Genomic DNA, 19149 nt, shown 5'->3' with positions numbered 1-19149 from the left:
GCTTGAGGCTGCAGAGACGAGCAGAGGGCAGATACGAAGGGTTTAGCAGCCTATTAAGCCCTAAGGTGCAGCGGCGTTCGTAGTAACGGTTCCTACCGGCCTCAACTCCAACTTCCCCTTCCTACTCCCTCAGCGCCCGCCTAGAGCTCCTGCCTCGCTGATTGGTGGGGTCTCTCTGGATCTTCACCACCGATCCAACCACGGAGAGCATAAATGGAGAGAGGCGGGACTAGGCACGGCCAGAGCGGCGCCCCTATTGGCTACAGACCACGGCGCGGACGGAAGTGCGCGTGCGCACAGGCGAGGCGCGCCCCCGGCGGCCGTTGAAAAATGGCGACTGTCGCCGAGTTGAAGGCCGGTGAGTGCGACTGGGAGGTCTACCTGGTGAAATGTGTCGGCCTTCAGTCTGTGAAAAGGATGAGGCGAAAGGAGGGCCCGCGGAACACTAAAGTCAGCCTGTTCCAGGGTCGTTCTGCGGCGTCAGAGCCTGCGGAGCATCCGGCGGGTGTGGTGGCTGCAACTCGGAGCTCTAGGGGGTAGGGATGTGGTTGCATGGGGGCTGTTTTTAAACCGACTTTAAACTGGAGGAGGAGCCCCGGGATCCGCGGGTACCTGAGAGGTCTGAAGTCCTGCACCTTGCGGCTCAGGCTCATCTTTCTGGATCCTGCCGAGGGCGAGGCCTTGGACCTGGCCTTTTCCTCCGGACTGCTGATTGCAATACCGAAACAACCACTGTTGGTGTTCGGCCCAAACGTAAACCGTTTCCTTGGCTATCTCCCTGAATACGTACATCCAGCCGTGAGGTGGGTCACCGTTTTCCATGGGGAAAAACTGTAGGTAGAAAGGTGTCTGGCCTGACCATATTCTCCTGTGTTTTTAAGAAAACTTCCACAGAGTCGAGTCTTTTAAGCTGAGAACATTTGTATACCGTTAGTTTTGACGAAGATGTCCAGACAAGTAATAGTAATTATGGTTATTAGTGATCGAGCCTTCTGTCAGGCACTACCCAACCCCTGTGTTATCTAATTGATTCCGTATAACAACTTAATGCCCATTTCAGAGATTAGGAAATTGAGGCGCTGAGAGGTGAAACAGCTCACCCAAAGTAATTTAGCTAGAAAAAGGCAGAGAGTAAGAACTTGGGAGATGCTGCACAAGGTCTGCAGATTTTCGTTACTGAGTGATACTCAGTATCTGCTAGTAAGACCAGTTCCAGTTTTCGGGAAATTTAGGCTCTAAATCAATGATTCCTAGAGATTTGTTGGAGAAAATGATTTAAGAGTATGATTCAGTAACTATTGATATAAATGTATATTTGTGGCCTCAGGCTGGTGAGCAGTCATTAAAAAGGCATACCTTTAGGATTTCCCTAAAGGTGCAGTGACACCACCCCCCTACCCGCCGCCATACACACACCGTGCATCCGGCACAGGTTCTATCCCTGGTCAGGGAACTCAGATCACACAGTGGGACCAAAAAAAAGAGGCACACCTCTATCCACAAGCACAGACTCGACATGAGTTGGTGTACCCTCTCCCCAGGAAACACACATCACCTGTAATGTTGCATGCTACTTCCAAGGATTTACAACTAGTAAAGAACCTGCTGCCAATTCAGGAAAGAGATTCAGGTTTGATCCCTGGGTCAGGAAGATCCCCTGGAGGAGAGCATGGCAACCCACTCCAGTGTTCTTGCCTGGAAAATGCCATGGAGAAAGGAGTCTGCAGGCTACGGTTCATAGAGAGTCCAGTATGACTGAAGTGACTTAGCACACAGCACACTGTGTTTCCTATTGTTTAATATTTTACAATTTTGGTAAAAGATTATATAGTCCATGGGGTAGCAAAGAGCCCCACATGACTGAGCAACTTTCACTTTCACCACTTTCACTCCGAGGATATAAACCAGGTTAAGAAGCTCTATCTGAAGAAATTGTCATGGTGCAGTGTTTTAATAAACATGATAGTAGTGTGAAGGTCAGAGTGACGGTCAGAATGGCATGGAGATTAGGGATGTATTACACAGATATAGGGAGCCCTTTAGGTGTTTTCTGCATTCCTCAGCTCTGAATGTGCCTAGTGTTCAAGAGAAATCTAATGAAAATGTTTGCCAATCATTTATATTACTTGGGCTTTCACCTTTTTAAAGCATTTTCACTTCACATTTTCCTGCCTTACTTGGTTCTGCCTCTGAAACATAGAGCTCGTGTTGGAGAAGGCAAGTGAGGCAAGAGTTAGTGATCTAGCCCTGAGGTGGTGATGACATGCAAGGTTCCTAACTCCAAATTCTTCTTTTTCTGTTTTTTTTTTTTTGTTTTTGGCTGCTCTGGGTCTTCACTGCTGTGTGCGGGCTTTCTCAAGTTGCAGTGAGCGTGTCTAGTTGTGGTGTGCTGGCTTCTCCTTTCGGAGGCTTCTCTAGTTGCGGAGCATGGAATCTAGAGCAGACTCAGTAGTTGTGGCACATGGGCTTAGTTGCCACGTGGCATGTGGAATATTCCTGCCCCAGGGGTCAAACCTGTGTTTCCTGTGGTGGCAGGCAGACTCTTAACCACTGGACCACCAGGGAAGTCCAGCTTCTTAATTCTCATTTCTCTGCTGAATTTGAGGCTATGCTGTATGATATACAGAGTAATTGGATATGTATAGGGGGGAATCTCTGTTTAATTTCCAAAGATGGAATTAGAGAACAGGGGTTTAGTAATGATTCCAACATAATAAAGCTGTACCTTCCCTTCCCTTCATGGGCCTGTACACTGATTGGGTGATAACTACTTTTAACCTCCCTGCAAAAAAAGGTTGAGGAGCTGATCTAAATGTAAAGAGCAAGGAAGGTTAAAGTCTAGTCTAGATTTATCCTTTTAATTATATGACCCAGATTTTTATTGTTTATCAAAGCTTTAAAAAAGTTTCATGTCCATGCCTACATGAATACAGTCCCTGGGCTCCCTTTATGAATTGTCATTATTGTGGTGTACTTATTTATAGCACAGTACAGTATTAAACTATATTTATTACACCAGTAGTATACAGCATGGGGTTTCCCTGGTGACTCAGTAGTAAAGAACCCACCTGCCAATGCAGGAGATTCCGGTTCAGTCCCTGGGTTAGGAAGATCCCCTGGAGAAGGAAATGGCAAACCACTATAGTATTCTTGCCTGGGAAATCCCATGCATAGAGGAGCCTGGCAGGCTTCAGTCCGTAGAGTTGCAGAGAGTCAGACACGGCTGAGCGACTGAGCACAAGTATACAGCACAATATTATAAAGCCTTTAGGCAGCATTTATTGAGCTCTTACTCTGTTCTAGGCACTATGGGTGAAATGTGTTGCTTCTCTGGAGTTGTGATTTAGCTGTTAGGGACCACATGGGGGGAAAAAGTTTTTAGACAACTGTAAGGGATGATGCCAATTTAACCCTATCCATGTTATTATTTATAGCTAAAATCGCATTATCATAACTACTGATATTTGTAGTAGTGACCCTTGCTCATCAAGATGTTAGATTACATTCAGCGTATATATCCCAGATTCCTTAAGATGGCATTGATGAGGCTACATGTTAGATTTCTAACTAGGCTTCAATTTAAAAATGTTACTTTTTTTTTTTTTTAAGATTTATTTATTCATTTTTGACTGTGCTGAGTCTGTTGCTGCAGGGGCTTTTCTCTAGTTGTGTGAGAAGGGGGCTGCTCTCCAGATGTGGTGCACAGGCTTCTCACTGCGGTGGCTTCTCTTGTGGAGGCACAGGCTCTAGGGCTTGCAGGCTTCAGTAGTTTTGGCATGTGGGCACGCTAGTTGCGGCTCCTGGGCTCACAGGCTCAGTAGCTTGGGCACACGTGCTTAGTTGCTCTGCGGCATCCCTTCCTAGATCAGGGGTGGAATCCATGTCTCCTGCATTGGCAGACAAGTTCACTACTGAGCCACAAGGAAGCCCCTAATCTTAGAGTTTTAAGGAGTTAACTAATAGTTATCTTTAAAAAACAAACAAAACCCCAGAACAAAAGCTCATCTCTTTTGTTCAGAATGGGCCATTTCCCAAGGGTTCCAGGTATCAGTTTTATACAAAAGACACAACATAATCCTTTTTGGAGTGTACTTGTTATTTTCAGTTATATACTTTCTAGACCAGAGATTTTTAGTGAAAGATTGAACCTGTCTCTTGGGCTTTCCAGGTGGCTCAGTGGTAGAGAATCCACCTGCAGTGCAGGAAATGTGGGTTGCATCCCTGGGTTGGGAAGGTCTTCTAGAGAAGGAACTGGCAACCCACTCCAGTATCCTTGCCAGGGAAATTCCATGGACACAGGAGCCTGGCAGGCTATAGTCCATGGGATCGCAAAAGAGTTGGACACAACTCTTGAAAAGATAGGAGACTCTGGGAGACAAGTTCAGGTCCTAGTTAGCTGAGTATAATTCTTCCCCCTTTTTCTCTTCACTAAACTTGTGTATCAGTCTGTAGCCTCTTACAGTGACGCTGTTGGGAGGATAAACTTAACATTTGGTTAACTAAATTAAAGTAGTAAATCATTGCAATTTGGGAACTTTATTTTTTATTGCAAATACGGCTTGTGGTAGCTAATGTGATGATTGTTCAGTTTGTCGTATAGATTGAAAGGGTGTGATATTTTAAACATTTTGTTTTAAAGTTTGCCTAAGAATGGCAAAAATTTATTCTATAACTGAAACATTAATACTTTATATTTAACAGTTTTAAAGGACACTTTGGAAAAAAGAGGAGTATTAGGGCATTTAAAAGCAAGGATTCGTGCGGAAGTTTTCAATGCCCTTGATGATGAAAGTGAACCTCGGCCATCATTGTCTCATGAAAACTTTCTAATTAATGAACTAATTCGGGAGTATTTGGAATTCAACAAATACAAGTATACAGCGTCGGTCCTCATAGCAGGTAAGAGGTTATTTATTGTTAATCACCTGAGGTGAAATCTGCCTTTTCCCTTCCCCCAGTTCTCAGAAAGTGTTTAGCCTAGAAATCTAATTCCATTACCAAACGGTGTCATCTGGGACATGACTGGGACATAAAAATCCCATGGGTTCTTTTCATATCATAGCTTGAACAAGTTCTCATGATGTTTATTGGACTGTAGGAGAAAATGACTAAAGACTTAACCTAGGTGCATACTTTGAAAGTCATAATTTCTGATTCTGAGAATAAACAGTTATTTACATTTTGCCCTATGTGCTGTCAGTCTTTTTCCTATGTATATGGCTTAAAAATACACACAGACTTAATATATATATTCTTTATTAAAAAATATAAAACATTGAAGATAAAGCCTCAAAGTATTGCTCCCATGTATTGATTAGGCATGTATTCAGATATATGTAAAAGCATTATATTTAAAAAGGACTAGATAATCTATAGAAATTTCAAATCACTATGTTGTACACCTCACACTAAAATAATATTGTGAATCAACTAAAATTTAAAAAAGAAAATGATGAGGAAGGTAAACTCAAAGCTCATTCTAGTGATGAGAGGGAGAGAAATGGTACTGGCGGAAGGGGGTCAACAATTAAAGTGAAATTTACTTTATCTGTTAAATTTTATTTCTTAAGAAAGAAAGCAAAAGAACTAGAAGAATGTGGACAATAGTCAGGATTGGTATTGCCCCTAGGCTGGGGGAGATGAGGTTGGGAAGACGATCAAAGCACCCTACTTGTACATTACTTGATTCCCTTGTCCAACGTTTAACATATGCTTTAAGACTATTTGGTGCCTTGGAGATATGCCTCATCAAAGAAAAGAGATCATGAAGTAGATTTTGAAAGAATGGATTCCTTATTGTGATGCTGGAACTTTCCATTGGATAGATCTTTTGTTAATATTCTAGGTCTTTTATTTAATGTTAAGTATATACCTTAACTGAATAAAGACTGATGATTTTTATTGGTTTAAGGATCATCAGTGTCAGTATCTTCACTTCCCTCAGTTTGTTATAGATGGCTGTATAATGTTACTACTCAGAAAAGAAGAATATGAAAATATCATCAACTAGATGTACTGGACTTGTGCTTACCTAGAATGAAATACAGTGACAGTATTCAAGTTTCTACAGGGTCTTGACTTTTAAAAAATTGAGATGTACTTAGCATAAAGATACTTTACCATTTTTAGTATTTAGTTCTGTGGATTTTGCCAGATTCACACAGTTGTGTGGCTACCGCCACAGTCACAATATAGAAATGTCTATCACCTCAAAAAAACTCCCTGTGCCCTTTTGTAGACAACTTCTTTGCCTACTCTCAACTCCTGTCAACATCTGATCTGTTATTTTCTGTACCTGGTCATTTGCCTTTTCCAGAATGTTGCATAAGTGAAACTGTACAGGGGGTAGCATTTTGAATCTGCTTCCTTTCACTCAGCATAACGCATTTGAGACTATGCTGTTGTTTTCCCCCCTAAATAGCATTCCATTGTATGGCTGTGTTGATGTATCTGTTATCAGTTGATGGACATTCGGGTTATTTCTAGTTTTTGGCATTTAAGAATGCAGCTGCCATTAACATTCACTTAAGGAGGCTTGTCTGAACGTTGTTTTCACTTCTTTTGGGGAAAGAGCTAAGAGTGGCTTTGCTGGGTTGTATATGGTAAGTATCTGCTTACCTTTGTGAGTAAATGCACCATTTTGTTCTCCTGCCAGCAAAGTTCTCCCAGTTGCCCTGAATCCTTGCCAGCACTTCATATTTAGTGTTCATTTTACTTTTAGATTTATTGCCAACAAATGGATATCAGCGCTGTCATGTATTTAATTTGTAGGCTTCTTAGAAAATAGGACTTCTCAAGTCTAGTATATAGAAACAGTAATTTCCCAACTCAAAATTGGGGGATTTAAAAACTGACTTTATATTAAAGATATGCATTTAACAAAGTAGGTATTTTGAAAGTCATAAAATCATAGTTGCATCTGTCTTGGTGTGTGCCATCATCATTCTTCTAAAATCTGAAAAATGTGTATGCCTCTTAAGTGTGGTTTTTATAAAAATCCTATTTACTTTTTAGATTAATAAAGCCTCAGTGTTTTGTGATTTTCCCCCCAGAATCTGGTCAACCTGTAGTTCCACTGGACAGACAGTTTCTCATCCATGAACTAAATGCATTTGAAGATTCAAAGGATAATACAATGTAAGAAGTTTTTTTTTAAAAAAATAAGTTTTCAGATATTATTGTACTGGGGTCATAATTGTATAGTGGTGCTTTTATTTCAATTTAATCCATCAGGTGTTTATTTGGGTCCAGTGTGTGTCTGGCACTGTACCGCACCCAGGGGTCCAGCAGTGAGTGCTAGGATGCCTGTGGTTTCGGAGGATGAAGTACCCCTGCTTCATTCTGGGGGGTCGTGTCTCTTGGCTTCTTGATCCATCCTTTTGTTTTTCATCTGAGGCTTTGCTCTGTCAATTGTTTTCTGCTTCATATTTAATCTTCGTCTTCTGCTTCCTTTACGTCAGCTTAGGAATGTACTTAATTCTCCCCTTTCCCCCAAAAACCTATTTTTACTACTGAAGTTAGTGAAAATCAACCCTCTGTTTTCATTTTGTTAGCTACATTTTTTGCCTTCTGTACATTTAAAATTTTCTCCTCATCATTTATACTGAAATGTTTTGCCTTCTCTACATTTGAAATTCTCTCCTCATCATTTATACTGAAACTATGCTCTTGAGAAAGAGTGACCACTGTCTAATAGGTTCTCAGTTCTTTTTCTACTTTAATGTTTCCTAAACTTTTTCTAGAGGATCCCTGAATGGCAGAAAAAATTATACCTAGGAAACCTGGGAATATAGCTCAAAGTAGTCTCTCCCTAGCAAGAAATTTCTTTGAAATCTTATGTTTCTCATTCTAGAAGTTTATTGAATGTTTTCATTCTACTTCGTGATGTAATTGTTTTACCATAAAAACGTTTAAAATGACATGCCAATAAAGTTGAACTCTCCCTCCAATTTTTGTGTAAAATGAATCTTCTGGGATCATAGGCTACCTTTAACCGCCACTTTGTATCAAGCCCCCAGCACTGAGAGCGGGAATATACCTATTTCCAATTTGAGAAGCTTAGTTTTACTTGAATTTCTGCAGTGTTTTGTAATATTAACAGCTCTTCCTTAAAACACTTGTCACTTGTCTTTTATGACCCTTGACTGTCTTGGTTTTTCTATCTCCCTAATGGTCATCTGAATGGTGACTGAACTAACTGACTGACTAGCTAATGGTCATCTCAGTTTCTTCACCAACTCCTGTAGGAAGGTTCTTTTAAATTGTGGGCACTCTCCCCCAAGATTTGTCCTTAACTTTCTTTTCTTTTTGTCCCTCTGCCCACTTTTCTTACTAAGTATTCTTGAGTCCTTAGCGCTGCCGCCACACTGGTGACTGTGCCGTAAATCTGACAGATCTCATGAACTGCGGGCACACATTTCTGCTGGTATCTCAAACTTGGTGTGTCTAAAAATCAAGTCCGTTATTTTCACCTCTTCAACCCCCGCTTGTAGCTTCCTCATAGAGCCGTTCAGGTCCTTCCTTATCTCAGAGCTCACGGGTACTTCTGGCTCGTTCTCACTCCTCCGCCAGGCACTGCGAGTTTCATCAGTTCTGCCCGTGTGGTTGTGCCTGTCTGTCCTTACGCCCTGCACCGGGCAGTTCAGGAGGCCCGTTTCCCGTTTCTCTCCAGTCATGCTCTTTTCTGACTCGTGTGTCATGCTGCCAACAGTTTGCCTTCTGAAAGACACTTATTGCTTTGTTTGAAGCATTTCCACTGAGAAGATTTTAGATTTTAAAAAGTAATGAAGTCCATATACCAAGCATTAGGTGTAGGTGCCAGTGGAAGTCTGCAGTAGCACTCAACGTTCAGTAAATATTTTTATTTAATATTTAATATTAATATAATTAATAATTATAACAATTATTTTATAATATAATTATTATAATTAAAAGTACAACAATTAATTATTTAATATTAATATTTTTCAGTAAAAGTTTAAAAAATTTCACGAAATATAGGGTAAAGTATTTAATGACCTTATATTAGGTCAAGCCATGACACCAAGTGAGTTTGTGCCAAATTTATGAAGAAAATTAGTTTTTAGAGTTTCTGTTTTTCAAAATTGCAGATAAGGCATTGTGAAGCTGTACTTTAAAAACAATTATCACTATTTTTAACTCTGGATTTTTTAAAAAAGAAACCTGATATTGAAGTTGCAGGTTAAATGAACTGGTTATATGTTTTCTCATAACATTTAAAAATATCTAAATCTTAAATAGATTTTATTGTAAATTTAGCAAATAGAATTTTTTTTTTTTAATTTAAAAATCCCCTTTGATCAGTTAACATTTGGGGAAACAATGGTTTAAAGTTGACCAAGAGACCTATTTTATATTCGTGGATACTGTTTTTATAAGAGCTGAGGCATCTTATTAAATAGAGAAACCCATTCTCTTGGTTTCCTTGTGGAATGGAAACATTGCTTTTGTGTGCAATTAGTTATTTGTTGCTGTATAATAGATTACCCCAGAATTTGGTGGTTTAATATAGCAGACATTTATTATCTGTGGTGAGGAATCTGAGAGGGACTTCTGTGGCTTAGCCTCAGTCGTGAGGTTGCAGTTAAGATGTTGGCCGGGGGGCAGTCATCTCAAGTCCTGGCTGGGGTTGGAGGATCCATTTCCATGTGGCTCACTCACATGGCTGTTTGTTGGAGGCCTCAGTTCTTAACTATTACGTACCTTTCCATAGAACAGCTTGAGTGGCAGCTGACTTCCCCAGAGTGACGGAGAGAGAAAGCGGGGGGATGCCACAGTGCTGTTGATGACCTGGTCTCTGAAGCTGGGAGTGCTGTCCCTCAGTGCCTGACTTAGTTCTAGAAAAAGTGAGTTCAGCTCACACTCAAGAGAGTAAGGCTCCTGCCTTTTGAAGAGAAAGGATATTATTAAACTATCACACCTGCTAGTAAGTAGATAAAAATCTCAAAAAGACAATCCATTAAGTTGATACTTTCTAACTGTGAGATTGGAAACAAGAGAAAACCTCTCTTTATTGTCATCAGAGCAGCTTCCCGTTGGTGCAGGGGCATCAGGCAGCACACTCCTAGGGAAAAATACAGGACTTGGGGTTCAAGTGTCAAGTTTGCTTACTATCCAAGCAGTCCTCTCGCAAATCCTCTGTGAGCTGTGGTTTTCCCATTTATATAACTTGGAGATGATGATTATGACATCACAAGATGAGGATAAAATAAAGAAAGGAAAGAATGTTTTTGTAAACTGTAAAGTAGTTTTTAAAATTTTAGTTCTCACCTGACACCTATATGGCTTACATTTGCGTACCATTTAATACATGCCAGGCACTGTTCTAAACACTTGACATTTATTGACATATTTGGTCCATGACTGCCCTATGAGTAGAGACACTACTTACCCTCATTTATAGAGGAAGAAACATTTATAAGGCTGGGGATATTAAAAATCTTGCTGAATCTTGAATCCTGTCAAGTGGCAGGGCCAGGATTTAAACCCAGACAAGGATTTATGAGTCCAGTAAGTGTGTATTGTATCAGAGAGTGTCAGGTAGTGAGAAATCTTATACTGGACTTGGAGTTAAAAAAGAAAAAAAAAAGCTGATTCCTGTGCATTGATTGAATTTGCTTTTCAGTTTAGATGAAATTTAACTTGTTAACATGTTTCCTATGGATTTTAAAATTATACAGTCAAATTGTACATTTAAATTTCAAAACACATGAACAGTTTGCAATTTAGGTAATAACCATGCAACTTTTTTCTTTTAAGTCTGGTGAATTATTTGGCTATTTTGGTGTCAGAGACTACCTTTTACAGAATAGATATTTTAAAGTTTTTCCTGTTTATGCAAATTTAATTGATTTTTATTTTCTTCCTGCTATAGACCTCTTTTATATGGGATTTTAGCTCATTTCTTGCATGGAACTAAGGATGACAACCAAAAGACATTTCTGAAAGGGTCTTCATTCCAGCCTCCAAACCCAAATCTTGGCAGACAACGTAGTGGAAGAAAGCAAATGGGTATGAGTTTTCTGAGACTTATCACTCAGCTTTCAGCAAGTGTATTTTCTTCCTATCTATTTTTATCTTTGAGGTAGTTTTTCCTAAGTTTTTGAGTCATAATTTAATTCCACTTATATCTAATATAGTTACCCTGTGTTATTTATCTTCAAGAAAAAACAAAATAGTTTTTGGAAAGACAATCTTGTGAGGAGCAGAGAGAAGACTAGACAAAATTCTTTGATATAATTTCTATAAAGAAGTATTGAAAAACTTGATTTTCACATAGATTTGTACTCTTTGGAGCAGCTTAGATCCTGAGCATCCTGAAGAAAGAGCTTTTTATCAAGTTATCTATTTTTTTCCCTCTCAAACTGAGAAAAGTCAAGATTGCTGAAAATAGAGCAGTCACAGGTTTATGTGTTGTCCTTTGCATTTTCAGGATTCTTTTTTGGTGGGGAGTGGGATGAATATTCTTTGTGGTAATGTAATTACTCACAAATAAATTCTTGGGAGAACAGCTCATATTTCTTTCAAGAATACTTAACTTCCAATGAGCTTTCAGTTGTTTTGATTTTATCAAAACACTAAGACCTCAATTTGATAATCTAAATTGAATAGTTTATAGCTCAGTATTTCCAACTATGGTACAGATGATCTCTCTTTTTAAGGACAGTCATAGGTGGAGCTCAGGCAGCTAATTATCAGAACAAATAGGTCTTGACTGAAATAAACTTTTAAGAAACATCTAAGTGCAGATTGTCTTTTGTAGTTTTTTTAAATTGCCATGAGCAATATTGATCATGTTAAATGTTTGCCATGTCTCTTGAGATCTGAAGGCAACGTGCTTTCTTGGAGGTTAGTTCTGCCTTTACTAGGAGTTATCCTTCTGTTTATCTTAGAATTCTGAATTGATGGGACGTTGGAAAAGAAATCATTCCCATCCCTTATTTTGCAGTTGAGAAAACCAAGCCTAAGAGGCTCACTGCCTGTAGCTGGTCATTTTTAGCAGAATCAGCACCCTTGATTGCCATTCCTGTGCACTTTTCCACTTAAAGAATATGAGAAGTTTTCCTAGTTACTTTTTTAAGTATTGGTAAAGAACTGCCATTATTGCCTACTATTTGGCAGGAACTTAAAAAGCAAAACCAAACACCCGGTACAAGAGTAAATCTCTAAACATCAATGATATAATGTAGAATTCCCTCTAACCTCATCTCCTTGCCTGTCCCTAACACCTCGATTTCCCTCTCCTTCACAGAAGGTAGCACTGTTAGCTTGGTGGGTGTCCTTCAGGGGTCATTTCTATTTATAGGCACTGTTTCTGTACATGTTATCCTACATTTTGGTTTTTCACATGTTATCAATTTATGTAAATCTGCTTCTACCTCATTCTTAAATTCCTGTATAGTCTGTAGTATTCTGCGGTACTACTACTAATCACTGTTTGCTAATGTACTTTTGTATGTTTTAAATTTCTTGGTTTTACAGTATTCCAGGGTAGCATTAGCATTTCTCTTACGTGCATACCTTGAAGTAAAATTGGTTCAAATATTGCATATTAAAAAATGTGGTAGATACTATCTAATTCTCCTCCAAAAAGGCTTTACCATTTTCCGTGTTTACCAAGGATATATGATAATACTAGTTTCTGTATTTAGTTGTCACCAGTGGATAGTGTACGCATTAACTCTTGTTAGCACAGCAAACTGTAACCTTGGTGTTTTTAGTTGTGTGGGAGGGGATGCAAGAGTCCTTGGGTTACCTTGGCTCCTCCCTGTAGAAAGTGCCAGAGACATCAAAGAATAGAGTTGAGGTCATCAAAGCTTTGGATACCTGTTCTGTGCAAGGCTCAGAAAGGAGGATGAGTGCACTAATAGGAGAACAGTGATATTCACATTTTTTTTCTTGTCAAAAATGTTCTTGGCACAACAGGGACGGTGAAGAATTGTTAACCCCAAATTGCATAAGGTTTCTGTAACATATTTAAGCATCCTATTTACTTTCTCAACAGCAGCTTATTGTGTGAAGGATACATTTTATTTGACAACATTGAGAAAGTTACAAAGATATTAAAATTATTTTTCAGATTAAATACCTTCTATTGACATAAACTCAATCCAGGTGAAACATAAAACACTAAAATTAAACTCTCTTTTATTTGAAAATGAGTCCAAAGCATGCCATCATGAAAGCACTTTTTTTTTTAAAGATTTCTTTGTGTGTTTCTGGCTATGCTGGGTCTTCGCTGCTGCTCCTGGGCTTTCTCTGGTTGCAGCAAGTAGGGGCTGCTGTTCGTTGTGGGTGCGCAGGCTCCTCACTGCGGTGGCTTCGCTCGTTGTGGGGCACAGGTTCTGGGTGTGCCGGAACAGGACTTGTGACAAGGGCTTAGTTTTCCCACAGCTAAACAAAAACTGCCCTCTTGTTTTTGGCCAAAGACTATTTCCTACAATTTCCGTGGATGGTTTTCTGAGTTTGGTAGGAAGTTTTCTTCTTGCCACAAGAGGGTGCTACTGGGAGGATTTCTATTTGAAGAAGAGTTTTTTTTTTTTTCTTTTTAGTTAACTTTGGCATCCCTCAAAATACTAGTTGAAAACACAGTCCTTTGTTGTGAATTCCAATCCTTACGTACAGTGTAAGTTTGTAAGTACTTACCCATGACTTTACTCCAGGGTGTACTCTTTTCACTTAAAAAAAAAAAAAATTGGATAATTAATAAGTCCCTAGTACTAAACATTTCCCATGTCTTCAATAGTGTTTTAAAAAAAAAAATCCAACATTTTTTTCACTGTCCTAAGGCATCTAAAGACCTTGTATGATAGAAATATGTAGTATCCTAAAATATGTATAGTTAAGTCTGCCTGCTGCCCATTTTGACTTGGGTGAGAACTGACCTTTGCTTGTATTCTTGCAGAAGACCACTTGCGGAAGGAGCAGGGGAGGGGCACTGATACTGAAAACCTGCACACTTCTCCCTCGGTGAAGAGATGACACTTCCAACTGGGGCATCTTTTATCTTAAACTTGTATGTATTAAATAACTTATTTATTCGCCCAATGTTACCAGAATTCATCGCTAGTATTGTACTATGTAAAAACATGAAGTTTCTACAAAACCTTTAGCCCATCATGTTTTACTGCATTTGTGAATAAAAGCTAACTCTGTCATCTAGTTTACCAGATTTGACTTGAAAGAAAATGTGTGGTTTTTAGGACGATTTTGAAGGTCCCTAAATCTGTGAGAAGTGAAAGGGTTTTTTTTTGTACCCTATAAATTCTTCTAAAGAAAAAAAATCAAGCATTTCTAGCCACATGCTCTGTTCTGTTTTTGGCTGTGCTTCGCGGCTTGTGGAATCTTAGTTCCCTGACCACGGATTGAACCTGGGCCCTGGCGCTGAAAGTGCTGAGTCCTAACCACTGTACCTCCAGGGAGTTCCCTGCTCTGTTCTTCACCATGGCACATTAATTAAATTTCTTTCAGGCTGGAATAATGTGGATTTACAGGAAAATGCATTCATTAAAAAAAAAAAAAAAACACATTTAAAAGAACACTAAAGCCAGAAAAAACTAATTCCTATAAAGTTTGATTTGGGGTGGGGGGGGCGTGAAACTAGCTATTTTTTAGATAACCATTTATAATTAGGTTTAAATATCTGAATTACTGTCTAAAATTGAACTTTAAAACTTGGTAACAATGTACTTTTTATTTTCTTAAACAATTTTGGCTTCTCCTAGAAGATTTAATTAAAAGGTGGGGGTGGGGGATAATTCTTTTAATTTTGCTGTAAGTAAAACAAAGAGTTTATTACTTGAAGAATGTGGAATAAGCATGATGAGACAGGCTTTAGGAGAAATACCAGAAAGTACCTTTTAAAAGATGGCATTGTTTATCTTCCTTGTGGCCCTCAGTTGTGCAGTTACCAGATGAGCTCTGAAAGGGCCAACCCTCACTTGCATGGGCTCTGAAAGCCTTCTTAAATGTCATGTTTTATTCCTGGGATAGAAAAGTAGTAAGATTTCTTATAGTGCCATCTCTAAAATGCTTTGATATTTATTGACATTTTTATAATGTGGAGTCTTTAGGCTGGCTTCACTGAAGCAGCAGATGAGTATAGTAGACAGAACCTGATTGGCACAAGATACAAGGTATATTCAGAACAAAACTGCATGGGCACCTATACACTGACAACATTTAGCTTAAACATTTTCCATAGGGAGGGTGATAAGGAAGGACTAGCTGGCAAAATTGGCCTTCTTTTTGGGGTGTTGATTCTGTGCTGCTTTTGGAAATTACCAAACCTTTATTTCTGGTGCTAGTCAAGTTTTCGGTGTAAGGAGTTCAATCCTTACAGATTAACCAAGAATTTTTATCTTAATGCTGAAAACTATTAAAGAAATTCCCTTAAATCATACTTTACAAGTCAAAAGATTTTTGAGAGGCCCTATTAGTGGGCTAAAATTATATATACAGATGTAGAAATATTATAAAGGGTTCATTTCCATTTTTTAAATGAAATCTATAGTACCTGATTACAATGATGAATTCCACTGTATTGTATAGAGGAATGTAACTATCTAAATTTTTCTCAGAGGATTTGGTTTATACCCAGGAATGTTGGCAGTGGACACTGTTTACCTCAGGAATTGCAATCATGCAGGACTAGATTAAGAAAAAGTGCTAGAGTTTGTCATTTTGGATACGATATGAAATCATAAAAATAGAAGCTAAACAGAATTGTCACATGTAGTCCATATTGTGTCTGTATGCATTATTCTGTAATTTGTTTGTACCTAGGCAACTTTTATACTTTCAGTGTACCATTTAATAAAAAAAAAAAGGCGTGCAAAAGGCGTTCCTGTGACTCTTCTGTCATCAAGAGATGTCCACCGGAACCAGAATAAGGCTTGGCGATGGTTCCTTAGGCTTTCTTTGGGGATCTCCGGCAACCTAGTTGTTGGAGGGTTGAGGACCACTGGCATCAGCCGTGTCACCCTGGGATAGTTACTCTTCACCGGGTGGCAGTGGTAGGGGCTGGTGGTGTTATTCTCTGAGGGCACAGTGTCATAATCTGTGGGGCCATATGTGGTTTGAAAAAACACATTTAGTGTTACGGGTTTTTTTTGGTTGTGCCTTGTGGCTTGCAGGATCTTAGTTCCCCGACCAGGGACTGAACCTGGGCCGTGGCAGTGGCAGCGCCAAGTCCTAACTGCTGGACCACCAGGGAATTCCCATATATTCTAGCAGTTTAAATAGGTTCTTGAGCTGAGACACTTAAACTCAAGGAAGGAAAAGATAAACATAGAAGACCTATCAAACTCTTCTCATGAACTCATAAACTAAATTAGTACATCATTGCAGTAATTTTCATGGGGCTGTTAGAAGAACTTATCCTCTAGACATGCAGGAGAAGTTTTAGCAGAAAACTTACACAAAAATAGGATGGGAATTGGACTTGAAGAGGAATTTAGGAATAGCAAACATTTAAAACTTTGGCAGTAAAAAAAAACTTGTAGCAGGACCAGAGGTGGCTTTTGAAGATGATAAATTTAAGCTTAGCATATATGTTTGCTTAGTATCAACTAACAGCTTTATAATTATGTGCAATAACATATTTGTATATGTCCCACATGCCTGTATGATTATGTAAAATATGATGTGTTCTTTTAACCTAAAGCCAAGTGTACATGAAGGACTAACACTTGTGAGAAGATTCCTTTAAAGGCATTTGGGACAGTGGTTCCCAGCCACTGGGCATTGCATTTTTGTAACAGCCATTTTGCAAGGATTGTGTGGTACTCAATTCATTTTTAAAAAATGAAAATGAGGTAAAACTACCTTTTAAAAAATAGACAATTTTTAAAAACAGTTTTAGGTTCACAGCAGAATTGAGTGTGAAGTACAGAGTTCTTACATACCCCCAAAGTGGTACACACTCACAGGCTCCCTGTTATCAACATATCCCCTGAAAGTGGTACATTTATTACATTCAATGAACCTACATTGACATATCATTGTTACTCAAAGTCCATAGCTGATGTCAGGGTTCACTCTTGGTGTTGTATAGCCTATGGGTACATATGTCACTGGGTTTCCCTTGTGGCTCAGCTGATAAAGAGTCTTCCTGCAATGCAGGAGACCTGGGTTCGATCTCTGAGTTGGGAAGATCCCTTGGAGAAGGGAAAGGCTACCCACTCCAGTATTCTGGCCTAGAGAATTCCATGGACTATATATATATATATAGTCCATGGGGTTGCAAAGAGTCGGACAAGACTGAGCAACTTTCTCTTCACTTCATACATGTCACTACATGCATCCACCCATCATTACAGTATCAGTAACTAAACTGCTGTAAAAATCTTTTGTGCTCTGTCTATTCTTCCTTCCTTTATCTCCTCTTAACTCCTGGCCACCAGTGATCTGTTTACGGTCTCCATAGTTTTACCTTTCCAGAATGTTATATAGTTGGACTCATACTGTATGTAGCTTTTTTACACTATTTTCTTTCACTTAGTAATACTCATTTAAGTTTTGCCCATTCTGTTCATGACTTGAAAGCCCATTTCTATATAGTGCTGAGTAATACTCTGACATCTGAATGCACCACAGTTTATCCATTCACTTGCTTAGACGGACTTATCAGTTGCTTCCAAGACTTGCTATTAATGAAGAAAGCTGCTCTACAACTGTGCAGGCTTTAGGACAGACATAGGTTTTCAACTCATTTGAGGAAATCCCAAGGAGTGTGATCTGCTAGGTCATATGGTAAGAACACGTTTACTTTTGTAAGAAACCATAAGACGATTTTTATTGAGACTTTTCGGACCTTTCCTGATAGAGAATCCAGAGTCCTGTGCAGATCTTGAGCTGGATAACCTGACTGCTGGACCACATGCAGGAGCCACGCATCAACCCAGTCTTTGAGGTTATTAAAAGCTGGAGAGACTCACTCACACTTTCAGACTTTTTGAAGCTAGTAGTAAAGTCAAAGCTATTTGATTAAAAAAAAGAGAGAGATCGATGACGACACCCTTTCATGCATTCCTTGGAAATCTGAACAAAATGAGTGAGAACTCACTACCGTCTCCTCATCGAAACTGAGGTCCAGCACGTTGCCAAAAAAAAAAAAAAGACTCTAAAAGAGGAATTTCCCCGCTGCCATCTTGTTCCATGAGTTCATGGAAACTCCCAGGACACGTCACCTCACAGGAGCCATGCCAAGGAAACTTACTTGACAGCCCTTAGTCAGTCACAGTTATGTTTTTTGAAAGTAATTTCCCCCCCTCAATCTTTAACTGGCTTTTTGAGCCATGAGAAATAAAACAAAGGCATCTGATTTTGAAGAGTCAAACATCTGAGCTTCTGCATTAGATAGACATTGAATGACTATTATGTGAAACACATGCGGTCCCTAAGGACTTCTAGAGTGTACCAGAAATGCCTTGTATATAAGGCCTTCCCCATGTTGAGGCAAAGATTCTGACCATCTCTGCTTTTCTTTGAGAAACACAGGCTCAGAGGGGTTCACTGACAATCCCGTGGCCCCCTGGTTGGTGCTTAGCAGATCATGAGTTCAAACCCTCAGACTTCTCTACTTATGCTGGACTCCACACAGCAGGGTGGGAGTTCCTGCTCCATCATTAGCTAGCTGAGCTAAATTGGCTGGTTATTTCATTCACCAAACCTGGTTCCTCCACAGCAAAAGAGAAAAAAAAAATGTTTAAGCATATACCTCATAGGGTTATTATAAAGACTAGATGAGGTAATGTAGTGCAATTCGGTGTCTGTTATAAAGCCTTCATTTATTAATAGCTTAGTATAATTAATCTCTTAAAAGTTACCAAGTTCTTTAAAGAATCAGATGCACCGCTTTGGAATACCAATGTGAATGCCTCTGGAAACATGCCGGTTTTCACTCTGAGGTCAGCGAGTTGGACTCTCACAGCCTGCTCTGGATTATCTTTCCAGCATGGGAAGGAGATGATCAACTTCAGTTTTTCCCCCTTCCCCTTCTCTGCTCCACATCAGCTCTGTACTAATGCAGGGACAGTTTCCACTCCTTTTACAGTGTAGACATTACGAGGCACATGGGGAAGCCGCCCATTCATCACTTTCTGAAGAACTTTACCCCTGACATCCCAG

The 19149-nt window shown here is 39.3% G+C and overlaps 1 protein-coding gene and 1 non-coding gene across 3 annotated transcripts; both read left to right on the top strand.

Moving 5' to 3' along the window:
- Nucleotides 1-219: 219 nt before the first annotated feature.
- CEP20 (centrosomal protein 20) lies at nt 220-15858 on the top strand. 2 transcript variants are annotated; one of them, XM_043456234.1, is made up of 5 exons: nt 220-358; nt 4702-4899; nt 7053-7137; nt 10895-11031; nt 13928-15858. In XM_043456234.1, the coding sequence occupies exons 1-5, from the start codon at nt 331-333 to the stop codon at nt 13999-14001; spliced, it is 522 nt and encodes a 173-aa protein (XP_043312169.1). In that variant the 5' UTR covers nt 220-330; the 3' UTR covers nt 14002-15858. The 2 variants fall into 2 exon arrangements, with proteins under 2 accessions (XP_043312169.1, XP_043312168.1); XM_043456233.1 differs by having other exon boundaries at nt 13925-15858.
- A 2163-nt stretch (nt 15859-18021) lies between these two features.
- On the top strand, nt 18022-18113 carry LOC122433647. Its single transcript, XR_006267139.1, has one exon. It is a non-coding gene; the product is annotated as a small nucleolar RNA SNORD116 (small nucleolar RNA).
- Nucleotides 18114-19149: the final 1036 nt, after the last annotated feature.

The sequence above is a fragment of the Cervus canadensis genome, chromosome 32, assembly GCF_019320065.1.
Source record: "Cervus canadensis isolate Bull #8, Minnesota chromosome 32, ASM1932006v1, whole genome shotgun sequence".
Lineage (NCBI taxonomy): Eukaryota > Metazoa > Chordata > Mammalia > Artiodactyla > Cervidae > Cervus > Cervus canadensis.
This window is presented reverse-complemented; position numbering and strand designations above follow the sequence as displayed.